This window comes from Aythya fuligula, chromosome 1 (genome assembly GCF_009819795.1).
Source record: "Aythya fuligula isolate bAytFul2 chromosome 1, bAytFul2.pri, whole genome shotgun sequence".
Classification (NCBI taxonomy): domain Eukaryota; kingdom Metazoa; phylum Chordata; class Aves; order Anseriformes; family Anatidae; genus Aythya; species Aythya fuligula.
Genome location: NC_045559.1, coordinates 192,109,374 through 192,135,413, shown reverse-complemented (window position 1 = coordinate 192,135,413; position 26,040 = coordinate 192,109,374). Strand labels below are relative to the sequence as shown.

General features: G+C 33.7%; 1 protein-coding gene across 1 annotated transcript in view; it reads left to right on the top strand.

The window, feature by feature from the left end:
- DYNC2H1 (dynein cytoplasmic 2 heavy chain 1) overlaps positions 1–26,040 on the top strand; it is a 167,120-nt gene that overhangs the window by 34,448 nt on the left and 106,632 nt on the right. The window contains exons 38-58 of the mRNA XM_032194780.1: positions 412–676; positions 1,018–1,225; positions 1,585–1,714; positions 3,120–3,275; positions 4,857–5,116; positions 5,895–6,141; positions 7,009–7,160; positions 8,147–8,291; positions 9,296–9,398; positions 10,900–11,067; positions 11,204–11,328; positions 12,525–12,773; positions 13,956–14,064; positions 14,830–14,943; positions 15,743–15,885; positions 16,308–16,389; positions 18,566–18,720; positions 20,643–20,780; positions 23,288–23,401; positions 25,396–25,556; positions 25,721–25,844. Of these exons, the coding sequence (XP_032050671.1) occupies positions 412–676; positions 1,018–1,225; positions 1,585–1,714; positions 3,120–3,275; positions 4,857–5,116; positions 5,895–6,141; positions 7,009–7,160; positions 8,147–8,291; positions 9,296–9,398; positions 10,900–11,067; positions 11,204–11,328; positions 12,525–12,773; positions 13,956–14,064; positions 14,830–14,943; positions 15,743–15,885; positions 16,308–16,389; positions 18,566–18,720; positions 20,643–20,780; positions 23,288–23,401; positions 25,396–25,556; positions 25,721–25,844 (3,348 nt within the window). The remainder of the gene's footprint in view (positions 1–411; positions 677–1,017; positions 1,226–1,584; positions 1,715–3,119; positions 3,276–4,856; positions 5,117–5,894; positions 6,142–7,008; positions 7,161–8,146; positions 8,292–9,295; positions 9,399–10,899; positions 11,068–11,203; positions 11,329–12,524; positions 12,774–13,955; positions 14,065–14,829; positions 14,944–15,742; positions 15,886–16,307; positions 16,390–18,565; positions 18,721–20,642; positions 20,781–23,287; positions 23,402–25,395; positions 25,557–25,720; positions 25,845–26,040) is intronic.

Here is a 26,040-nt window from a genome sequence, read left to right as displayed (position 1 = left end):
CACAGTTTTGTTCAAGCCATGTAGAAATTCCTATGAATGTTTTGGACAGTGAAAGAATTAAATATGTGAACGTTTTTTTTATCAATCATTTCTTTATCTCAGCTATATTTATTTATCTATTTATTTCAAGCTAGCTAAAGTTTTGTGAAAGTTTTTTTTTTTTTCAGGAAAAATTAGTATCCAAAGAGTGCTGATATTTTCATATTAGTAATTCAGTGAAATGCTTCTAATGTTCAAAGTAAGTTTCTTGCTGCTTTTAGGTATCAGAATTTGAACTACGCCCATGAATACCTATTATTTCAAGATTATAGAAAGAAAGTGACTGCAAAATATATTGGAAAAACATGAAAAAAGTATGGGATTGGTTTAGCTATACTACTTTACATAACCTTTATTTCTTTTATTATCTAGATCAAGAAGGCTTTGGAATTATATGAACAACTACGTCAAAGAATGGGTGTAGTTATTGTAGGTCCAAGTGGTGCAGGTAAATCAACACTTTGGCGGATGTTAAAGACAGCACTTGGTAAAATCGGCAAAGTAGTGAAACAGTATACTATGAATCCAAAAGCTATGCCTCGTCATCAGTTGCTAGGCCATATTGATGTGGATACAAGGGAGTGGTCTGATGGTGTGCTCACAAATAGTGCTCGACAAGTGGTACGAGAACCCCGAGGTATGTTTATGAGGGAGTATATGGATCATTGTGCTTAATTTACTGAAATTGTTTGTTTATTTTCAGTTAAATTTTTACAATATGTTATTAATAATTTGTGGATGTTGTAAGTTAAGTAAAACTTTTGGTGACAGTTTACTGGAGAACAGACACTGGTGTGCACTTTCTAGCTTTTATGACAAGAAAGCAAAATTAGACATTAGAAGGTAATGTGAGGAATATCTTTAAAGAGCTTAAAGTTATAATGAAGGAAGAGTAAGAAATAATGTTAGAATAGCCAGGACAGTATTCCCTAAGAATTTTACTTGGGTTTGATATTTTATTTTTGTGTCTGGAAATAGATACTACTTCATGGATAATTTGTGATGGTGATATTGATCCTGAATGGATTGAATCCTTGAATTCTGTTTTGGATGACAACAAATTGTTGACTATGCCTAGTGGGGAAAGAATTCAGTTTGGCTCAAATGTCAACTTTATATTTGAGACTCATGATCTTAGCTGTGCTTCTCCTGCTACAATATCTCGAATGGGAATGATCTTTCTAAGGTAAGTCACAGAGTATTGCATACTCTTAAAGTAAACAAATATTCTTAAATTTTATAGAAAGGTAGTCTAAACAGTATGGAATAATTGAATTACTCCTGTGCACTTAAAAGCAAATCACTGGGAGAATTTGTTTTAGGTTGCATGCCCCTTCTAAGCTGTGCTGTTAAAACATTTTGGCTAATAAATCATACTTGTCGAATGAGAAACACTGTGTGTGACCCTTGGAAACCCAAAATATTGGTTGGAAGTTTTCCTTTCCTGAACTTTTCCTGGAATTTTGTTGTTACATTTGAACTTGTCTATGTGAAGATGTGGAAATACTGTGTTTGTTTGAATCTTCTTTTTTTGCTTGGATTTAGTGATGAAGATATAGATCTTAATTCTCTCATAAAGTCTTGGCTAAGAAGTCAGCATGAAGAATACAGATACAATCTTGAAAACTGGATTGGAGACTATTTTGAAAAGGCTTTAAACTGGGTTGTGAAGCAGGTTGGTAACTGAATGCTTGATCATTTTTCAGCTTCTGTTAAGGTGATACATCTATGAAGTTTAATGCTGACAAGATCATTCATATTCTTAAATTTAAAGTTAAAAAAAAACAAACACAACAGTGCTTTTTTGCTGGCTGTTTTCTTAATAAGATTAGTACTGTAACCATTCTAGTCTCTGTGAGTTTCTAACACCTGATTGTCGTATTTAAATTTTTGAAACGTTTAATACAACTGTAACTGGTTAAATTCATCTATTCCTGTGAAACTTAAATATCTGTCTTCAAATTTCTGCATCGGACTTTTATTTGTATGTTTTCAAATACATGAAAGATATGAATGTCTAAACTAAAAAAAAGAAAAATCTTAAAGAATTTTTTTCTAAACTTGTCTGTCACAACAACAACAACAACAAAACCTGAAATTTGAAACATTGCATAGCTATGGATTAGGGGACAATATAAAGTTAGACACCTAAAAAGGTTGATAGAGGGATATCTAAAAAAGTAGTCTGATTGTTCAGAATCCTGTATCTTCACAGCTCCCAATAACCTGTCCTGCATTTAAGTATATAACATCAGCTCTCTAAAATTCTACTCAAAACTTTGACTGGAAGAGGTTTTAATAGGCAGAAGGTAATTTGCAATTACAGTGTAAACAAGGATTTTCATTAAGGGTGTATTTAATTTGATTTCGTCCAAAACCTTGTACATTATCTGGATTCTGTGATGCGAGGACATGCACCAGGATAATTGTTCTATATGTGCTATATTTTTTTCTGAAGAGTCTAGATCCTTCACTGCCTCCCCTTCATAATAAGGAGTTGTATTTGTATTGATCAAATGTTTTATGGTGCACACGATATTATTAAGGAGAAATCCCCACTGTTGTAGCCAGTAATCTGGTATTTGGGACACCTGCATTATGTCATCTTAGGCAACATAGATGGTCCTGTTGTTTTTTAAATGCTACTTTCCCTCTAGGTTCTTTCACCAATGGATGTTTTTCTACTTTAAAGGTATCTTCAGCTGGATACCAACAAAAACATTATATTGATCTTGAGGCTGCAAATCCTGTGGTGCTAAATAACAAAATCCATAAAGAATGTATTCATGAGAGAGATTTCTGGTATACAGTTATATTGGTTTCTTATAGAGTCTCAAAATCCATAGGAAAATTCTGATTAGTATATTACATCAATACATAATTAAATATGAAATTAAATATGGAATTAAAATTTACAAATCAGTGTTTAAAAGTAATTTCACATCAGGTGAATTCTCTAGAAGAGCAGGGTTGGGATCATTTCTGGAAGAGTCATTGGGCAATGAGGGGTAGTTTGACAGTAAAACATCACATTTATTAATAGGAGTATGCTTAAATCTACTACAACTTGCTATTTACAGAATGACTTTGTGGTAGAAACAAGTTTGGTTGGAACTGTGATGAATGGACTTTCTCATCTTCGTGGGTGTACTGATCGTGGACAGTTTATCATTAACTTGTTACGGGGTCTTGGTGGCAATCTCAACATGAGGTCACGGCAAGAATTTGCAAAAGAGGTAATCTTTTTCAGCAAGTTTATCAAAAAATTCTCAGTACAGTTAAAAGCAATAGTGATTTTCTGTCTGCTGACAATGAAAATTTGTAACAATAGAATATCTATGCTATAATTTCTTTGCAGTCTGTGTTGTTTATAGGGAAGTAGCTCAGAAGTAAATAAATGTTTTGTGTGTCCCTGCTAAGTTCACCAAGCCGAGACAGCAATCCTTTGGTGCAGCACCAAGTCATACAGAACAGTCTCTGTCCATACTGTCTTGTGCAAGAACTGTCTAGGGTCCACATTGTGTTTACTGTATCTCTAACACATATATTTTGTGTTTTGTGTGTGTGTGTGTGCTCATGATATGTGAAATAATAACACGGGGGCTTTGCACCTTACCAGGGATGTGCTCTTACAAGCATTACTTTGAGATTATATGCACTGGGGTATGGTTCTGTCTTTGCACACTTGAGGGCACAGGTGCTGGAAAACTATGTGGCATACATAGTTTTGTATAGTGCTGACATAAGGCTGTCTCCAGAGAGAGTTATATCCACAACCACACTTGGATTTTGTGTTGGAAAGAACAAAATACTTATTTCCAAAAGAGAGCTTGTAACTTACATGCAGGGCAGATGGTCAAGGATGGACTCAGCTTCTGGAATTAGCTGTTCCTGCATGGGAATGAATTATCTTGTTTGTTATCTTATTGTTATGAATGTTGCCTAATAAGCAGATGACACCAAGTTAGGTGCAGATGACACCAGTTTAGGTGCGTGTGTCGATCTGCTCAAGGGTAGGAAGGCTCTGCAGGAGCATCTGGATAGGCTGGACTGATGGGCTGAGGCCAACTGTATGAAGTTCAACAAGGCCAAGTGCCAGGTCCTGCACCTGGAGAGCAATAACCCCAAGCAGAGCTACAGGCTGGGAGATGAGTGGTTGGAAAGTTGCCAGGCAGAGAAGGACCTGGGAGTGATGGTGGATAGTCGGCTGAATATGAGCCAGATGTGTGCTCCAGTTGCGCCAGGGGTGTTTTAGGTTGGATATAAGGAAGAACTTATTTACTGAGAGGGTTGTTAGGCATTGGAATGGGCTGCCCAGGGAAGTGGTGGAGTCACCATCCCTGGAGGTCTTTAAAGGACGTTTAGATGTTGAACTTAGCAATATGGTTTAGTGGAGGACTTGTTAGTGTTAGGTCAGAGGTTGGACTCGACGATCTTGAGGTCTCTTCCAACCTAGACAATTCTGTGATTCTGTGGTAATAATAATAAAAAGTTTATATAAAGGTTTGCTAAATACACTTTATTTTATATCTTTAGATTTCAATGAGTTGATGATTCTCTTTATATTTCCAAAAAAAGAAATATGTGGAAGAGAATATATTACTGTTTCATTAAGGTCTTCATCATAAAGCATGCATAATATGATTGAATTCAGTTTCAAAAACAGCCTTAAAATTATAAAATGGATTAATGAAATGCTTGTTTTTATACAGTTATTATTCATACATTCTTTATATGAATTTCAAATTGTTGCTCTTGTCATTCGGAATATGGAATTAACAGAAACCTTATTTTACTTAATTTTATTTTATTTAAAGATATTCACTTGGGCACAAGAATCTCCTCCAAATCCAAGGAAGCCCCTGGACACATATTATGACACCAACACTGGACAACTAATGCTATATCAGCTGAAGAAAAATGAAAATTTAACAGCTGATAATTTCAGTAATCTTCAAACACTTCCTGTCATCCAAACCCCTGACATGCAGAGGGGGTTAGATTACTTTAGACCCTGGCTAGACTTGAACAATAAGGAACCATTTCTTCTTGTCGGTCCTGAAGGATGTGGAAAGGGGTAAAAAAAATTGCTATTTTAAGCAAAATATACCACTACCTGTTTAAAAAAGTTTGTAATATGTTGTATTAATGGGTTTATCATGCTGTATATGTTGTATTAATGGCTTTAATTATTTAAATTTTAGTTATTCATTAATTATTTTTATTACTTAGTTATTAATGGTTTATCATGTTTATATGCTGTATTAATGGTTTTGTTGATATGTTGTATTTTTTTTCTATTTTTTAGTTACAGAATATCATTTATTTATCATTTATCAATGAAATGAAATCTTCTATCGTGGCAAATAGATAAATTCAGGGAAAGCTCAAGCTGCCACTGTGTAGCTAAGACATCTGCATGAGACTTCTAAATGTGAAACAGGACCTTTTAAAACACCTGTAACATCATGGGGCAACAACTGAAAAGCACATGAGATAACCTGGTCTCATCTAGGTGCCTGTGTGTAGGCAACTGAATTGAACTCATTCTGTTGCCTATTTTAGGTTTCTTATTTAGATGGGTTGGATCAATATATACAAGGTATTTAGACTAGATATTTATTTTGTGTAGCTGTATATTCTGCTTTAATTTAGTTTTCTTGAATGGAAAATTATACCATTTAAAAGGCAAGAATATTTAATTCAGCAAACCTCATGCAGCACCTCTAATATTAATATAGTATGTGGTATATTCATTTTAATTCAAAAGCTGTAAACTATATTTGGTTACCCAGTATTTTAATGCATTTATGTATTATTTATGCTTACATGTATGTACATATTTGTTATTTTAGGATGCTGCTTCGTTACGCATTTTCTCAACTCCGATCCACTCAGATTGCTACCATTCACTGCAGTGCACAAACTACCTCTCAACATCTTGTACAAAAACTCAGTCAAACTTGCATTGTAATCAGTACAAACACTGGACGAGTATTCAGACCAAAGGACTGTGAAAGGCTTGTCTTGTATTTAAAGGATATCAATCTACCCAAACCTGATAAATGGGGAACTATAACTCTCGTGGCTTTTCTGCAGCAGGTAAACCCTTTGGTCTTTGTTATTTATTAAGAGATTTAAGTATACTGTAAATAGTTTAGTGTAGGTAGCTACATTGATTATTTTCAGAGTTAGCATCCTGCATCTGTATTGACATTATTTTTATTTGTACACGGATAGAATAAGTATATATCAGCAGGAAATAGAATACCATTTATGTTGGGCTTATGCGTAAACAATACAGTGCTTACCTCAGCGAGTTATAACGTAAACAATGCTCAACAATGTAAGTTTTTTATGTGACATAATACTTTGGTCAGGATAAAGTGGAAGTTCAAATGAAACATTTAAAAACAATTTTATCTGGATTTTTATATCTTTTCCTGCTTATCACATTCCCTTTCTTTTCCTCCACATTTCTTTGAATGCCTAGTATGGAATAACCCATGTGTGTCATCCATTTCCTTTCTGGATATGTTTCTTTCTAGTATACTTTTAGACATAAAACCTTCCAATACTGAAGATCTGGCTGGAGTAAGGTTTAACTTAATGCCTTCTTACCACCAATAAACTTTCTAATCTCCTACTAAAGACAGAAAACCTGTATTTGTACCTTATGTTCGATGCTTTTCTCTGTGGAGAGTTACCAAGTAATTATGGACAATTTTAGCCAATACTGACTTTTCCCTTGACCTCACAGCACGTGACTCATTTTTCTCTACAGGATTTTATAATTGGTAAAGAATTTACATTTCAGACTCTATTATCGAAAAAGATGACAGTACTGAACATACCACTGACAGTTAAGAATGTAATAATGTAATAACAATGGTATACTTGTCACTAAATATTTTTTGTAAGTTATGCTGTTGACTTTCTTTTAATAAAATGCTTATGTAATTATGAAAGGTTCTGACATATCAAGGATTCTACGATGAAAATCTGGAATGGGTTGGTTTAGAAAACATCCAGATTGTGGGTTCCATGACTGCTGGAGGGACATTAGGAAGAAATAAACTTACCTCCAGATTTACTTCTATAGTTCGCCTTTGTGCAGTTGAGTAAGTATGAGAAAGTAGGTTTGACTTTCAGAACTTAGATACAACCTCTGTTCACGGGGCCTTGCTGAATTTACTCTTTATGAGGATGTGGCTGTTCTAGTCTTTTATCTTTTCTAACATTTTGGGTTCTTCATAGTTTGAAGAAAGTGACTCTCTCCACCTACTCTGCTATTGCGAGACTCTGCTTGGAGCACTGCATTGAGCTCTGGGGTCCTCAATATAAGAAAGACATGGACCTGTTAAAGCAGGTCCAGAGGAGAGCCACCGAGATGATCAGAGGTCTAGAATACCTCCAAAGACAGGCTGAGAGTTGGGATTATTTAGCTTAGAGAAGAGAAAGCTCCAGGGATACCTTATAGCAGCCTTCTGATATTTAAAGAGGGCCTAGACTAAAAAAGATTTAGACTAGATATAAGGAAGATACTCATTAGTCAGAGGGTGGTGAGGCACCCTCTGTGCAATCTGGAACAGATTGCACAGAGAAGTGTTGAAGGCCAGGTTGTATGGGGTCCCTGTCCATGGCAGGGGGGTTGCAATTAGATGATCTTTAAGGCCCCTTCCAACCCAAACCATTCTGTGATTCTATGATTTGGTGTTGTTTGGTATCTCTGCATTAGAAACCACTTAAGGAGCAATCTGTAGCTACCTGTTGGTAGTGAAATGATTAAAATATGTTTCCTATCAGATGATTTTACTTTACTAAACTGCTTTCTGCCTCTTTCAAAGTGCTTTCTACATCTATCAAAGTGCTTTTTGGCTACAGAATTACAGAAATCGATTTTTTTTTTTTTTGTCTGAACACATTTATAGGTGTGTTTATAAAAGTCTAAGGGTAGCAATAATGTTACTTAGCTGCTGGATGGAGATCTTATTTATTGAAATATATCCATAACAGTGGGTATAATTTTGAATCTTTTTAATAAAGAAAATAAAAATGATAGTCCATAGCAATTTTTTATTTTATTTTTTTTTTTATCTCCATGTAGCTATCCAGAGAGAGACCAACTGCAAACTATTTATAGTGCCTATTTGGAACCTGTACTACAGAAAAACCTAAAGAATCATCCTGTTTGGGGTTCTTTACCAAAAGTACATCAGCTAGCAGGATCTATGGTTCAAGTATATGAACAGGTATGGAAATTTAAATTTGTTTTTCATAGAGATGGAGAAATCAGAAATATATTTTTTAATAATCAGGTTTATAACAAGAGAATAAAAAGGTTGATAAGTATTAAAATCTAAATTTATGTTTTTTTCATGAGATACCAATCTTAGAGCTACTTTTTGGAAGAAATTTGTAGGTACTAGAGGCAAACTGAGTAAGTGGTAAGAGCTCTTGCTTTGTATGACTTCAGTAAGTATCTACACTTTCAGTTCCTGATTTATAAAATGTGGATAATACTATTTTCCTACTCACTGGATCAAGAGATAATGTTCTTTAACAGCCAAGCTCATTACAAGCTTTAAGAATGCTAATAGGAGATATGAAGGTGGAGTCCCTTACACACATCAAGTGTGTATTTGTCATCTGTCTTTGGCTGTATAATCTGTTTTTTAGGCACACAAGTTTATTTTATCCTCCCAGTTAAATTTTTAGGATCTTCTGCCTAGGAAAACATTTAAGTACTTCTTTTTCTTAATCACGTGCATAGCCTAACTGGGGAAGATAGGGGAGGAATGTAATTGCTCACTGTATGTTCCAAGAATGTATGCATGCCCCTATCTAGAAAGAACCATGAAACCAAGCCTATCTTTATGACTGGAATGTAGATATAGTCACTGGCTGGCATGCACCAGTTGACATGATTTTCATATAATATTATTGATGAATTCTAAGAAATCTAAATCTAAATTTCATCATACTGGCACCAAATAAGTGATGATCGCAGTTATTCTTTGCATTAAAGATACAGTTGTAAACTTAAATACCCTTTCTGGGTGAAGAGACAGTATTTCTGTAAGACATAATTTCTATTGTTGTTATTCATGAATATTAATATAATAATAAGATATCTGAATATGTAGCTATAATAGGCTAATTTCCCTGGTATTTTAAAAAAACTGAAAAGTACATTTCCAAGTGCTTTAAATTTTAAAATATCACTTTTTTTTTAATGACTTCCTTTTTTTTTTAGGTACGAGCAAAATTCACGGTTGATGATCACAGTCATTACCTTTTTACACCATGTATTCTTACTCAGTGGGTACTTGGTTTATTCAGATACAATTTAACAGATGGTAAGGCATTTACTTGATTTTCATTGATACAGCAGTTCTAAAATAGCCTAAAATATTACTGATGTTAGTCTTACTGTTAACTTCATTTGCAACATGTAAACCTGTGGTACTTTTTCTAAACTGTAAACTCTGTTATTCAGTAGAGAGGAAAAATGTCTAACAATTCATTCTGTAACATGTAGTACAGATTTTTATTTTTATTTTTTAAGTATGATGTATTAAAATACATGTGGCATCTATATGTAGATTAAGGGAAGTAAGCAGCATGGGTTTGCATTTTCTTCTGAAGGATCTTGTAGTGTCCCTCCTATTCCCCAGTTATTTATTTATTTTTTTTCTGAGAATACGTCTTGTCTTCTGAATTCCCATAGGCTTGCCTCCCATGCTTTTCTTTTTATAGCTGGTTGTGTAGAACTAGTGATGTCACCGGAACTACAGCTGCTACACGCCATCTATGACCTACTTAATAAGTGAATAAAAACACCCTTAAACATATTTAAAACTGTATCATTTATATGAAAACTTACAAATATCAATATAAAAGCCTAAATATTCTCACAATTTGGGAATGCTTGATAATTACAGTCCAGTCTCAAAGTTCTTTTTTTTTTTTTTTTTTTTCTAATTGGAAAGCATCAAATTTTGAAAGGTATTCAATTTTGTGTGCTTTTCCAAATAGCCAGCCTGAGCTTCTTATTAGTCTCGTCTTTGTCTTTCCTTTGAAATAACCATTATTACTAGGTTATGAGCAGTTCCTCCTTACTGTAGTTTAGCTCTTACCTTAATTAAAGTAAAGATTTACATAAAGGGCTTGCTTAAAGAATATAAAAGAGCTAAGAATGTTATACTTGTGTTCTGTTTATTTTATTTGATCATCAAATGGTATAAATGGAGCTTGGATGAAGTCAGAAAAGCTACACCGGTAGGAAGAAATGGGCAATCTCAGCCTGTTAAAAACTACATTGTTGTATCTGAAGGTGACAAATGCTGATGCTTTTTCAGTGATGAACAATACGGCATGTAATTTACTGTACCACATCTCACCTTCCTTCTTCTGTGAAGATCTTTGTATTCTCTGGTGGCATTTTATAATACAAACAGTTTGGGGGATTTATTTTTATTTTAATGTGTATTATCAGTCTTTCAGTTTCCCTTTAAAAGTCTCTCTATCTTTTTTTTTTTTTTTAATTACCTGGAATTTTATCTTTTACTTTGTGTGCAACACATTGTTTGTTTTCATGAGAATGGTGGCACTAAACTGGAGAACTTTCTTTAATAAAATATTTTTCATTTTATCTTGTAATGACACACAAAAATTTTATTAAAAACCACTTTATAACGTGTTCATTCTTTCTCTTATTTCTTCCTTACTGATGCTCTCCTGCTGGTATGTAATTTCACTTACTCATTTTCAATCTCATATTTTGAAATGGGAGTTTGAGAAATGTAAAATTATTTAAAAAAATATAAAATCATATCTCTCATTATCTAAATTTTGTAGGACCATCTACACAAACTGCAGACTATGTATTGGAAATCGTTGCTTATGAAGCATGCCGTTTGTTCCGTGACAAGCTTGTAGGCATGAAAGATCTGCATGTATTTGATAATATTTTGATGAAAGTGTTTCAAAGTGACTGGGGCTCAGACGTTCTGGACAATATGGCAGGTAAAGCATTTGAGGTATATTACATGAGCTTGAAATATTAAATTAGAAATTGCCTAATAAAATTAGCTTAATCAAGTTAGATAGTGCATCAGTTGAGGATCTGATGTTTTAAGCGTGTTTCATTTTGTTTTCACAGATATCTTCTATGTAACTTGGGGAGCTTGTCAAGAGGCATTCACTACTCCAGGACAAGCACTACCACCACATGGGAGACCACTTGGCAGACTAAACTCAACAGACCTGAAAGATACTATTAAAAAAGTGAGACAAAATTAAAGAATGTACACAGCAATGATTCATAGCAGTGATTCCAAGATGTTTGTTTTTTTTTTTTTCAGGAAGTGACATAAGATTTAGGGTGGATTCTGCTTGGGTGGAGACTTGGTTAAGGAATTATTTCTGACATTTGGTCAAGTGAGGGAAAGTCTGTGATGCTCTCTGGGAGGTAGCAGTAGTATCTTATAGCAAGGTTGTTTTAAGAAATGGCTGTCAGTCACATTTGCTGTCTGTTAGGATTTACAGCAGTCTGATAGACAACATTTTGAGAAACACTGATGTACACTTAAGTTTGTTTGAGTACTAAAGTGTTTTATTAAAAGTTTTCTTTATGAATTTGTGATTTGCAAACATAATTTCTATTTGAAGAGATACAAATACATTGTTTGGATATTTCACATGTTTTTAAACAGTAAAGTATAAAAAATAAAACTTATGAGGAAATGCAAACATGTTACCTCTGCTAGGTTGATTGATTTTTCATAAGACCCTTGAGGTCATCTGCCCCATATTAGTAGTGTTTGATGGACTGGTCTTCTAGATGGGAAGCTGCTCCCTCTCCTTAATTGCCAACTTGTGACCAATAGACTATACAGGAAATGATAAAGTTCAGTAGCCACAGTAATCAAAGGGTTTTTTTGTGTGTGTGTGTGTATGTTTTTTTTTTTAAATCCAATTCCACAAATACGTTGAAGATAAAGTTTTGCTGAGTATAATGAGGCCTGAATTTAATCTTAGGATCCATTATTAAATGTATTTGAGTAGAAAAATTCATAATCTGCAATTACACAGCAATTAGCTGCCTAAAGCACCGTTCTGTGTTTTGCTAATATTCATCTGTAGTCAGAGACACAGATCAGACTTTGTTCTGACCCATTATTTAATTCTAATGAATTCAGTGGTAGATTTCTGTTCCAATACATGAAAGAATACTAGGAGATACCATTGCAGGGGGTGTTGCATGATACCGTTGCTAAGGTAATGGTATCTATTCATTGCTGGAAAAGGGCAAACAAGGTATATAAATTCTATCATATAAATAATTTATTTGTAATAAATACTAGTGTGGCCTCTTAGGCCTTCTTCTTTAAACTTTTAAATATTGGATGCTTTCATATCTTACTGGTTAATTTATTATCAATTAATTCATTTCTTTCTTTTTTTTTTAATGTTCTCAATAGGGTGTTATTCATTATGGGCGAGACAAAAAAGAGATAGAGGTTTTACTGTTCCAAGAAGTCCTCAATTATATGTCTAGAGTGGACAGAGTGCTAAGTTTTCCTGGAGGATCACTTCTTTTGGCAGGACGGAGTGGTGTAGGTCGTCGAACAGTTACCTCTTTAGTTAGTCATATGCATGGAGCTGTTCTAATTACTCCCAAAATTTCCAGAGGCTATGAGCTGAAGCAGTTCAAAAGTGATCTTAAATACGTAAGTCACTCAATGTCTTACAAGTTGAAGGTTTGTAAGTGTGTATTTAGAAAAGAATATGGGAATTTTGAGGGACACAGGAGTGTTGTGTGAGAGAGAGATTGTAGGAAAAGCATAATGTCAATGGTCTAAATGGAAGAGATTTTTAGAAGCTCTTAGTGTTTAGAATGCATGCTGTTCTTCATAGCACTTTCCTGAGACTCTACTGTTTTGAATACTACAGCGGTTTTTCTGAGTGTTGTGAACATAATAATTCTAGGCTTATGCAAATGTTGGATTTTTATTTTTATTTTTTCATGTATCATAGAATCACAGAATGGTTTGGGTTGGAAGGGACCTTAAAGAACACCTAATTCCAACCCCCTGCCATCGGCAGGGACACCTCCCACCAGACCAGGTTGCTCAAAGCTCCATTCAGCCTGGCCTTGAACACTTCCAGGGACGGGGCATCCACAGCTTCCCTGGTCAACTTTTTTCCAGTGCCTCACCACCTTCATAGTAAAACATTTCCTCCTTATATCTAATCTAAAACTACCTTCTTTTAGTTTAAAACCATCACTCTTTGTCCTATCACTCCACTCCCTGACAAAGCGTCCCTCCCCAGCTTTCCTGTAGGCCCCCTTTAGGTACTGGAAGGCTGCTGTAAGGTTTCCCCAGAGCCTTCTCTTCTCCAGGCTGAAGAACCCCAATTCCCTCAGCCTGTCTTCATAGGAGAGTGTGTTTTCATACTCTGTCTCTGCTAGGGTCTGCTTGTTCATAAGAGAGTAGCTGAATCAAGTGTTATTTTAATGATTGATGAAAGGATGCACACTGTTTAAAAACAAATGCAAACCTTGAAACAGGAGCTCAGAACTGCTAAAGAAAACTTTACAGATAAGCCCCCACAAAAAGTGATGCAACTCTAGAAATGAGTCACATCTAGGGCATAAATATACCCTACAAAAAAGTCTGTTTTAATTGTTTTCATATTACCAAGTTGTACGTCTAGGGTAGACTGTTCTTTATATTTGATCCCATATAACTGAACAACATAGTAATCTTTTAGTAATCTTTTGTAAATGTATCACAGTTTAGACGCTGTGGAAAAAACACAAAGCAAAACAAAACTGTGATTTATAGCCATTCTGTTATTAACAAGATGTACTCTGTATACTGAGATTAAAATACCTTCTCTGCTTGTAGGTGATGGAGCTTGCTGGCATCGAAGCACAGCAAGTGGTTTTGCTCCTCGAAGACTATCAGTTTGTTCATTCCACATTCCTTGAGATGATCAACAGTTTACTGTCTTCAGGTGAGATGAATCCAAAAAGATTTCGTTCTGCTTTTAACACAGAGTTGGTTCAATAAGGCAGAATTAGATGATGTTTTCCACCTTTATTTCCATACCAGATAGCTGATTAGCTTTCAGGTCAGGCTTGGCTAGAGTGAGGAAATGATTTGAAGTTTGCTTTGCTATCCTTTAGCCTACCCTGCAATATGAGTGCTTTTGACTCAACATTGCAAATTAAGCAACTTATTTCAAAGCATTTTTTTGAATAATATAATAACAAAATAATAATGTATTCAGCTCTATAATTCCCCTTTTTCTAATCAAATTCAAAATTGAGAGGTGTCCTAATGTTTTGCTAGATTGTACAGAGTAATTTACTTAGACTAACATCAGCAAAGCCCCCTTTTCTAAAAGTAACAATGTGATAAATAATAATAAACAACAAGAGCGACTTTACTTTGTTATCTAGCTTTGTTCCTTGATCAGAGGAACACTTAATTTGATTTATATGTAGTATTGAATCACTGTCTTTGGGTAAGCTCGAATGAGTTGTAGAAGTATATTTCATTAATATTAGCAAAGTAGGCTGTTTAAGTTAAATGGAATTACTATCATTTAATTGGTCATTTTCATGATATGAAAAGAAGGATGGAATTCATGTGATGAAAATCATGAAAATATGGTGGTAAATACTGCCATACTCAAATTTTGTATGCAAGCTGTTCAAATGAATTTGAATAATTCTAGTGTGTTTGATCTGACGTTTTAAATTCATTCTTCATATAGGAGAAGTTCCTGGATTGTATAAAACAGAAGAATTAGAACCATTGCTATCTCCTCTAAAGGATCAAGCTTCACAAGACGGATTTACAGGACCAATTTTCAACTATTTCACATACAGTAAGAGAACAGAATTATAATTTATTACAAGGTTACAAAAGCGATATAATGGAAAAATAATTACTAAGTCTTTTTTGTGTATATTTTGAACAGCCAAATAATTATTACAAACCAGGCAGGAATAATGATTACAGTGTGATATGTGAGGATACAGAACTTTTAGCTTAAAATTCATTCCTCTATCTGATTTTTTTTTTTCCATGAATGTTCTACAAAGGTATTGTAAATTCTGCCGTTGAAAATAATTAGAAGGAAGAAAGCTTTTGTCTCCATTGTTTTCTGGTTTGATTAGGTTATGTATATCATAACAGAGTTTTCTTCTATTTGTCAATTTTACCTACAACTCTCTTTGGATTTTAAGTACTTACAAGTAAGTTCATAGATAGGTTTTTTAATTATTTGTATTTCTTCTTGGACCAACAAGAAGATAAAGTAGTTTACAAATAAATAAATTAATGTGACTGAAAGAATACAGAAATTGTCAGTCATAGTCAAGGGCCTTGGAACTAGTTCTAATTGTTTTTGTACTGATTGGAATGTAAACTGGTGGTATCCATTTAAATACTGTCAGCTCTTCTAAATTAAAAAATACACTGTAATATCCATACTGAGAATATATAATGCTATATTAAGTTATTTAAATTCCATTTGTAAACATTCCTGCCTTGCTGTGTTGTAGTGTAATAGTGCCTTTTTTTCAGAAATTGTTTTCTGGTAAGTATTTGAAGGACAGTTGTATTGGAAGTAAATCTGTCATGTAGTCAGATTGTTAGTTACTATATATGTTGCATTTCCTTAGGGATCCAACAGAATCTGCATGTTGTACTGATCATGGATTCTACCAATTTAAATTTTACAATAAATTGTGAAAGTAACCCAGCACTGTACAAGAAATGTCATGTTTTGTGGATGGAAACCTGGTCTGAAAACAGTATGAAAAAGGTAAAGATTTAAAAGTGTAAAGTCTTTAAAGACTTAGACTAAGGCATTGTTTAATTCTTAATAATTGTTTAATTCTGGACACCTTTAAACCACAACAGTTGTATTTAAGCTACTCTCTAATTTCTGTTGTGTAGCTTTTTACATCTTTGAAATTTGTGCTGTTGTAGGTGTCCTCTGAGAATTAATTGTTCTTTCTTACAGCCAACAAAGCTCTTCTGCCAGACATAACAGGAAGTCATGTATTGCAGGCAATTGTAGAATTGATCTATAGAAGGCTCTAAATATTCTATAAATCCCTTATTCTGAATACATTTCTAATTTTCAGTCTTTTTAGGTTAACAACTAAATTGATTTTTTTTTAATTTTAATTCAAATTTTAATTTTATGTAACATCATACAAAAAATCATTTTGATTTTCTTAGATACCTGAAATGCTTTTGTATGATTCAGATGAACAAGAGAAGACTGGAAAAGCACATAAGGAACTTAAGAAAAAACATTCAGGTAATATTTTGGTGGATCAGCTATTTGTTACAACTTTTTATTAATCACTTACTCAGGTCTTTGTTGGGCATAGACAATAGCATAGGTACTTTGAGTAGGATTTTGCCAGCATATTCGTAAACTTCAGTATTGTCCACATGAGAGGCATTTTTCACATAGGAATATTAACTTGGAAAGTGCATTCTGAGTCACCAAATGTAGTCTCCTCTGTCACAAGAAACCACTCTGTATACTGAATTTTGTAAACTGATTAAACTATAACTTGCTATGTTTTGCATCTTCCTTCTGTGTGGATGGTATTTCAAAGCCTCAAATTTTGAGGCATTTTGAAAGCCTTTATACTTTGTGGTCTATATGTTTTCATTTTTTCATTAGCATAGACATGCTTCCAAACGTTCATTATATTTTAATAATTCTTTTCCTTTCAGAATACTTAGCAGTGAAGAAGTTTATAGAGCTGAAAAGATACCATCCTCTCAATCTTTGTGATTCTGGGCTAAACAAGTCACATTTTAAACTCTACTGTTCTGTTTATTTTAATGGCTTTCTTGTGAGCCTTGGGAATAGTGGAGAAATGCACAGGTTTGTGCATAGTGAATTTCAGAAACAGTACCAAAGGTTACACTTTGGTGGCAAAACTAGGGAAGGAAAAGTTAATGATGATGTTAGCATCATGTTACTGGTGATAGAATGGAGAATTAAGTGGTTCCTCAGAGAACAATTCAGATAGGATAAGTGTTCCCCTTGATGATGGGAAGAAGTTACTAATGCACAGGAAAAAAAAAAAAAAAAACAGAGGACAAAAATATATTCTTATAAGGGAGGGTGCAATGTTTAGAACCATATTACTGCGGTCACTCATAAAAGACAAAAGCAATTTACCAAACCCATTTCAGACATATATGTTATTAATTATAAACGGAGATAAGGTAGAATATTGAAGGATTAAAAAGTTGGTGAAATACTATTTTAGGATTGGAATTTAGAGAGAAGTGTTCAGATTTTAAACATGTTGAAGGAATAGGAATGTCATTGAGAATCTGGTTGCTGACAATAAATGGAAACGAGTTAGAAGAAAAGTCATGGTGTTGTAGATACCTTTGCAGAGCATAAGAAGGGAAAAATATATAGGAAGAGAGAAGGAAACAGATTTTGTGTATGAATTCATGAATATAGTAGAACGTTCAGAATCATTTATCAAAAGGTGAGAAACATTAGACTTTACCATCAAACAGCAACTTTTGTGAGGAGGTAAGTTTTTAATTTGTCACTATGTATGATTGGAAGTTGCATTTTTATAGGCTTGAGATGAATAAATCAGGGAACTGCCTTTATGCACAGTGACAGAAGATGAAGTAGAAGAAATCTCACCTGTACTCCACACCAAGTGGAGTATAGCAAATAATTAGAACTTCAGATAAGGATTTAAACTAGTATCTTTGGGCAGTAGTCGCCATGTAGTCTCCATTCAGACAGTGTGATAATAAGCTCCTTATTCATCAAGAGTGGGATTTTTGATTTTTTGGTTTTCACCCACCTTTATGCTTAGAATTTGAATTTATAAGGCAGATCACATGTGATACCATTTTAATTCTTTCCAGTTTTCTGGTGAGTTGAGGAGCTACTTTATCAACCTTCTGACTACCCAACTAACTACTGTTTTTCTTTCTTCGTCTGAGAGTCAGTAATTTCTTCATAATTCATTCAAAAGCAACCTTTCATTTCTTTTATGGCAGATATTACTTTTATTTGTATAGATTTCAGTGCTCACTGTAGCCTATGGTACTGTCCAAGCTGTGGTGCCAGTATATTTTCTGGAATTAATTTTTTTTACTTCTGAAGATCAGATCACGTGGAAAAAGCCCAGTCTTTTTCCTCTGGAGGAGACATTGTTACAAATCTAAGATTTGAGCCCTAAAGGGATATGTGTAGTACTGACTCTTCCCATTAGAGAGGCTGTTTTCCTTTGACTATGATAGTGCTTAGGTTAAGAATTGTTCTGTATCTTTTTCATCTGGAAGCTTATTCTGGCTGCTGCAAACTGCTTTCATGGAAAGACTCTCTATCATATTTGGAATGTTGTTAATTCATATCTCAAACCCTTCTGTTACTCATCCTTACTGTAATATGAGGTAAGAATGATTATATTATCTGTATGACACTTTCTCTTGTACAGGTGATTCAGATTTTTTTAAGTCATTTCTGGCAATCCATGAATCATGTAAAATGTATGGAGCAACACCTAGCAGATATATGACATTCCTTCACATATACAGTTCAATCAATAACAGTAAAAGAAGAGAGCTAATAAAAAGGCAGAATCACTTGCAGGTATGTATTTAAAACATTTTTAACATGCAGTCTTTCAATATACCGTTTGGAAATACCTTGTGTATTATGAGCTGTAGCTACTAACACAGTTGTGTGGGGTGACTCCTGTTTGCCTATACTCATGCTGTGACTCTAAAAGAGGAATAGAATGAATCTTAATGGAAATCTCTGTTCAGAAGTTCTAGGGTTTAGAATTGTTACTTGTTTTCATTAATATTTTATCTCAAGCATGTATCAGAATGGGTATGTTTTCTTGTAAAAGTAAAATGGACTTACAAGCACTTTAAATTTATTCACAATTTTATGGAATTGTGTTGCAAACAACACATCCATCTTTTGATCAATTTATGTCTCTGCTTGTATACTTTTCCTTCCCTGTAGCTACCTACTCCATCCCTTTCTTTATATCTCTGCAACAACTTAATTTGTGTGATTCTTGCATCCTCCTAGTTTAATAAGCTGTAAACTCTGTAATGTTGTGGTTACTTCTGTAGCTTTGGCCAAAATTCCTTTTTTTGTGTTTTTCCCTCATTTAATGTTTTGGAATTGATTTCAAACTTTTCCACCCATCAAAACTTTTATGCAACCCTAGACCAAATATAGTTCACCCAAAGATGTCACTTTAATACTGTTCTTTATGTGTAACTTGCTTATTTTTTAAAAATTATTTTCTATCTTTTCATTAATACTTTCTTCTTTGTTTGCTTGTTTTTCCCTTTTCTTTTTCCCTCATAATATTCCCTCCCATGCTTTAGGACGTAATATTTCTGGCTTTTTCCTTTCCCCTTCACTTTCAGCTCCTTTTCCTAGTAATCCCTGGTACTATTCTGAAATCACACTTGCAACTTCTTGCCTTGAATTCTATATTCTTTTTATTCTGTCTGCTAATATTTTTTTCCCATAGCTTACTAATTGCATAGTAAGCATATTAACAAAGAATTTAAGTTTGTAGTGATACAAATTGTTTTTATATTTATAGAAAGATAGGAAGTTTTTTTCTTAATTTTTGTTTTAAGGAAGTAGCACTGATTTGTTTGTAACAAACACATATTTACTTTATTTACTAGTTGAATTCATTGGGTAGAGAAAAGTAATCATCTACATGTCTATGCTACATAAAATATTTATTTTATCTTTAATATTTTTTCAGATGTGTTGAAATAATTCTGTTTTCTTTAAGTACATAATTTAGAAAGTGTGAATAAAGAAAATAAACATAATTGGTTGAGGCTTTGTTTTATGTTCATCTAAGTTCTTTAGAGAACATACAACTATGTAGAAATAGAATAATATAGTTTGTTTCAATTTGTTTAATTACTGTAGATTTGCTATTATAGGAAATAAAATTGTGTGAAGTTAATGTAAGTCAGCCGAAATGTTATTGAATTTAATAAAAAAAAGAATTGGGTTCAAGTTGCTGATCCTTTAAAACTTTGTTGTTTTGAGGATTTCATTTTCAACTTTTGGATGTAGTAAAAGACCTTAAACTGACACATCTAGGATTGTCAACTCTCCTTTTAGATTAATTAATCTAAATTTAGATTATTAATTAATTAATTAATAATCTATAATTAATTAATTAATTAGTTAATTAATACTAAGAAAATGTAAACAATAGTGAGATGATGTGGAACATAAATTTTATGAAAAGTTGAACATGACAAATGAACCTAAAATCTGTTGAATTTTTTATTGACATAATTAAAAAGTAAATCGTGTTTTTTGAGAACATGAGAGAGAATGGGTTATTTGTGACTCAAAGTTTACAGGTGAGAACTAAACACATCTTTTTATAAAGAAATTAAAAATGAACTATGTTAGTTTACATCACTCTTAGTCTGTATGTATTATTTCTAACCAAAATTCATTTAAATCCACTTAAAATTCCTTGCTAAGCATTGCTTTTTTATAAACTTTTATAGGCAGGTGTTTCAAAGCTGAATGAAGCTAAAGCCCTTGTAGATGAACTGAACAGAAAAGCCGGAGAACAAAGCATTCTACTCAAAACTAAGCAGGATGAGGCTGATGCTGCTCTTCAGGAAATTACAGTATCTATGCAGGTACGATCATATCAAGTGAAAAAAATAAATGCTTTTCTGTTTTCCATCTCCATAGCTGCCTGTGCTTGGTATTCTTTTTAAGGAGTGCTAAACGTGATGCTTTTACAAGAAGTTGCCTAAGGGACTGCATGAGCCTTGGGGTATGAATAAATTTGCAGCAACAGAACAAAGGACCTTAAATCAGGTCTGAACTTGAGTAAGAAGAGAACACTACCACTTTCTGAGTAGCATTTACTGCTGTAGATCAGTCTGTAAGGTTTCCTAGAAGATCATAAATCCAAACTGATAGGTTTTTTGATGCTTTTTAAAAATAGGAACTTTCAAGAAAACACCGACAAGTAGCACTAATTAAGTAAAAAATCCTGTTGAATTTGTAGACTATGATAAAGTATGTATTTCATGAGGTTCAGTCTTATGAAGTTAACCTCAGATAAAGTTAAGTAATTGTGTAGTGTTTTTCACTCCTTGAAATTTTTATCCTTCAGCTCAGGGGTAGACCTTTTCTTTGAGGAGGTGATTTTGTAGTACATTCTCAGTTAAATACACTAACTGTGTAGAAAGTAGATCTCTACATTGATACTTCCAGAAATAATAAATGTAGGTGAAGCCATAATGAATCTGATCTCATTGCGCTGTTTGTGTTAGTATTGGTTTAGTCTTGTCAGTCTGAAACAAGCTTAAATAAATAAGCTCAAAGAAGAGATATTTTGATAGATATGCAGAGATATGAAAGAGATATGCAGTAAAGCAAATGCCTGTTCTTTCAAACCATTTGTTCTACAAGGTGCATTACTTTCCATTCTTACAAGCCTACTTCCTGTTAGCAATTTTTAAATATTTTTAGCCTCTGTCTGTTTACTGTATATGTATTTGAATAGTGATGATTGGCTTGGTATATATTCACTGCTGGCCTCAAAGAATTTTTGTGCCATTTCTCATGACTTCTCTTTTAAACCTGTATCTGCTTTTGTTCAGTAGAGGAATCTGCTACCCATGCAGCATCTATTACATTGTGGAACAAAAGTGAGGATTAAGCCAAAAGCAATGAAACATGATGGGTGATGGGCCTGTGGATATCAGAAAAATTATGATAGAATTGTGGCTCAGATTAGCATAAAGTACAGGTGCCCTCTGACATATTAATGTCACTTCAAATGTTCCAATTTGTGTAAGAGATAGGTCTTTAATACGTAGGCACTTTTTATCTTCTTTCAGAGCAAGGCTTTTGACCTACAACTGAATTTTAAGGTTTTCTTACGCAGAGCTATCAGTCCATGCACATTTGCATGAAATATCTAAGCTAGTTTTATGTAGTTAATGTTCTCTGGATAAGAATGACATACTTTTATGGATTTCAGTGGCATACTGTCTATAGCTTAGGTTAAGCACTCAGAAAGATTATTATTAATCTCAGTGTTTTCTCTGCTTTTATACATTTCTTACTTTATGCTCAAGTTCAACTCAGATCAACAACTGCTGGTTAAAATACTATATTGCATACAGGAAAATATATAAAAATATGAACTATGGGCTTTGATGTCTTGCATCTGTTAGTTGAATTAAGCCTAGAATATTACAATTTAATGCATTTAATTTATTTATTATTTATTTTTATTTTATATATATATATATCACTTATTTTTATTATATATTTATTTTATGCATTTATCCTCCATTATTTATGACTGTTTTTGGTAGTTCCTGTTTTTATGTTTACTGCAGGCTGTAAATTTTTTTTTTTTTAGTTTATATATTGGGTATTTATTTTTGCTTAGGAGTTCTGGAGTTGGCTAATGGTTGCTATCCCTCTGTGTTAGGCACAATACAAATTCAGGAAAACAGAAAAGATATAAACCTAAACAGCTTATAATATATGTGTAGGATGTCAGGCAAATATCCTTACAAACAAATAAATGCAACTTTACAAGTAAATCTTGCAATAGTATTTTTGGCTAACAGGCTGTAGCATGAACAGAACAATTGCTGCTTTTATGAATGTCACAGAGAAGGAGAGTTTCAGTGGTGTCATGAAAGAAATAGAAATTTGAGCAGCTACAAAAATAAAGACAGGATGATGCTACTCCCAAATGTATTAAGTATGTTAGAGGCTGCCAGTCTTAAACTTTTAGAGAAGGACTAACATCTTCATATGGAATGAAGAATCATAGGCAAGGGAACAAAGGTATAATAAACATAAAAAACAGGTACAGATCTTGTCTGTGGTACAGTAAAGAAGGAGATGCAGTAAAAGTAAAAGGTGCTTATTCCGTATCATTTAGTTACATGAATATAAGCTTAATACTTATGCTTATTAATATTTAATGCTTATGTATGTATTTAATGCTTATGTATGTTTTTGAAACAATCTCTCTCTTATCGAATAGTTTCAGATACTATTTGTGACTGGTATTATGGTATTATATTGTAATGAAGACTAAAAGAAAGGAGAACAAAATGTAGGATAAAATCTGTGTAAATTTGAAAAGTAAAGATATTATTTTTTACAGAGCGCTAGTGAGCAAAAAACAGAAATGGAAAAAATAAAACAAAGGATAGCAGAAGAGGCTGCAGAAATAGAAGAAAGAAAAAGAAAAATTGAAGATGAATTAAAGGAGGTTCAGGTAAGAACTAATACAGAAAAGTAATATTTTGTGGTGAGATTTTATTTGGCTTATTCAAGTTCTGCCACGCAAAATGACTCTGTACAATTTATCCTTATATTTCTTAAATTTTGCGTTAAATTATTTGAATATAAAAAACTTTTGGTATCAGAAAACAGTTAATTTTGTGTGTCAGAATGCAGATTGTCACTTTGGCATTTAAATTGGTATTATATTTGATCTTAATTGAAGAAAGACTTTTCAGGTCAAATCTTAACTCCAGTTGCTATTTCTGTGGTGCCATGGTGTACTACAGCTGATCTCTGCAGACCTAATGGAATATTTTTGAATTACTAATCTATTCTTTAGACCTACTGTATTTATTCTCCTTGATGAAGCTGGTAATATGATAAAGCTTGCACTATGAGCTGAAGGGAAATGGTGCTCTGGGACCCCCAGCACAAGAAGGACATGGACGTATGGGACCCCCGTGCTGGGGGTCCCAGAGCACCATGAGTTCAGAGGAAGGCCATGAAGATGGTCAAGGGTGGTCTTCTATGTAGGCAGGCTGAGGGAGCTGGGGTTGTTCAGCCTGGAGAAGAGAAGGCTCTGGGGAAACCTTACAGTACCTAAAGGGGCCTACAGGAAAGCTGGGGAGGGACTCTTTGTCAGGTAGTGTAGTGATAGGACAAGGAGTAATGGCTTTAAACTAAAAGAGGATAGATGTAGATTAGTTATTAGAAAGAAATTGTTTACTCAGAGATTGGTGAGGCACTGGCACAATTTGCCACAGAGAAGCTGTGGATGCCCCATCCCTGGAGGTGTTCAAGGCCAGGTTGGGTGAGGCTCTGAGCAACCTGATTTAGTAGGTGGCACCCCTGCCCACGGCAAGGGTATTGGAACTAGATGATCTTTAAGGTCCCTTCCAACACAAACCATTCTGTGATTCTGTTGCACACTGTTCTTCAAAAGACTTTACAGCTTTTACGCATCATTTTTTTGGTAGAGGTATGTGTCTCGAGCCATTGATTTTAGTCTCTATTTTTCATCCCATCCATTTTAAAATTGTACTAAACAATAAGAAAAAAGTACAGCAAATTATTTTTCTTTACTTTTGAATATCATAGGTACCAAGGGATTATGTCTTTGCAGTGAAAGTACAAGTCTGTGGAGCTTGATGCCACACATCTTGGGTCCTGAGGGAACTGTCTGATGTAGTTGCTAAGCCTCCCTCCATCATATTTGAAAAGTTGTGGCAGTTGAGGTCCCTGGTGACTAGAAAAATGGAAACATCACTCCACTTTTTAAAAAGGGTAAAAAGGAGGAGCCAAGGAGCTACAGACCAATGATCCCCTCCTCTGTGCCTGAGAAGAGGGGTTGGAACTAGATAATCTTTAAGATTCCTTCCAACCCAAGCCATTCTGTGATCCTATGATTCTATTAAAGTAACATAGAACTAAAGGATTTGGTTAAAACCCTTTTTCTAGACTTTGATAAATATGCAAGATGTGCAGAGTGTGCACAATCTTTAATAATTCCTTAACTTCTGTTTCCTCGTTATTTTTTGGCTTTGTTGGTAAGGGTAAAAGGTGCCTGGATTTGCTTAGCTACTGAAAAGAGCAAGCTCTTGTGACTGTACTTCTTGTACATAGATATTCTTAGGTGCTTTTGTAAACAGTAATTGACATCGTTATTAAACCATACCAACAACACAATGAACTTTTAAGCAGTGGAAGAACAAATATAATTAATGGTATTATATACAAATATTTATGAAATACAGTGTTGAATGTAAATTTAGAGAATGTCAGGATTGAAATGTGTTTTATATGGAACCGTACTTATCACAGGTAGCATTTTTGTTTTAGTAACTTGTGTACATGAATACATATCAACAGTATTTAGTTAGGTAATGAAATATTTAATGCTAAAATGAAAATGTATAAAAGCCAAAATGGCAAACTTTCAGTTTCTTATATCTTCATACGTTTTTTGATATGTTTTTATGTTTTAAGCCACTGGTTAATGAAGCTAAGTTAGCAGTTGGAAATATAAAACCAGAGTCTTTGTCAGAAATTCGGTCATTACGTATGCCCCCTGACATAATCAGAGACATCCTAGAAGGAGTTTTACGGCTGATGGGGATTTTTGATACATCCTGGGTGAGCATGAAGAGGTGAGGATTTTATTTAAGCTTCAACCTTAGACAATAATTTGCAATATGAAATGCTTTCTGTTATATTCGGGAATGATGTGTGTGCAGAATTCTTTATATTTCATATGGAAATAATCTTTTGAACGTTTGTGTTTTCTTTACTTAATTATTTAATACTTTTACAGTTTCTTGGCCAAAAGAGGAGTGAGGGAGGACATAGCAACCTTTGATGCCCGTAACATTCCAAAAGAAATCCGAGAGAGTGTTGAAGAGCTTCTTTACAAAAACAGATCATCTTTTGATCCTAAGGTAATACTTTATTGCATTACATAAAATGAAATAAACAAACAAAAAAAAATACAACCAAAACAACCACTATCACCAAAAAAACTCTTAAGAGTCTTAACATTACATGCAGTTTAAAAAAAAAAAAAAAGTGAGTTAATGACAATTAATATATTGGTGATCTTTGAGACCAAATTTGGGAGTAGCTATATGCTACTAT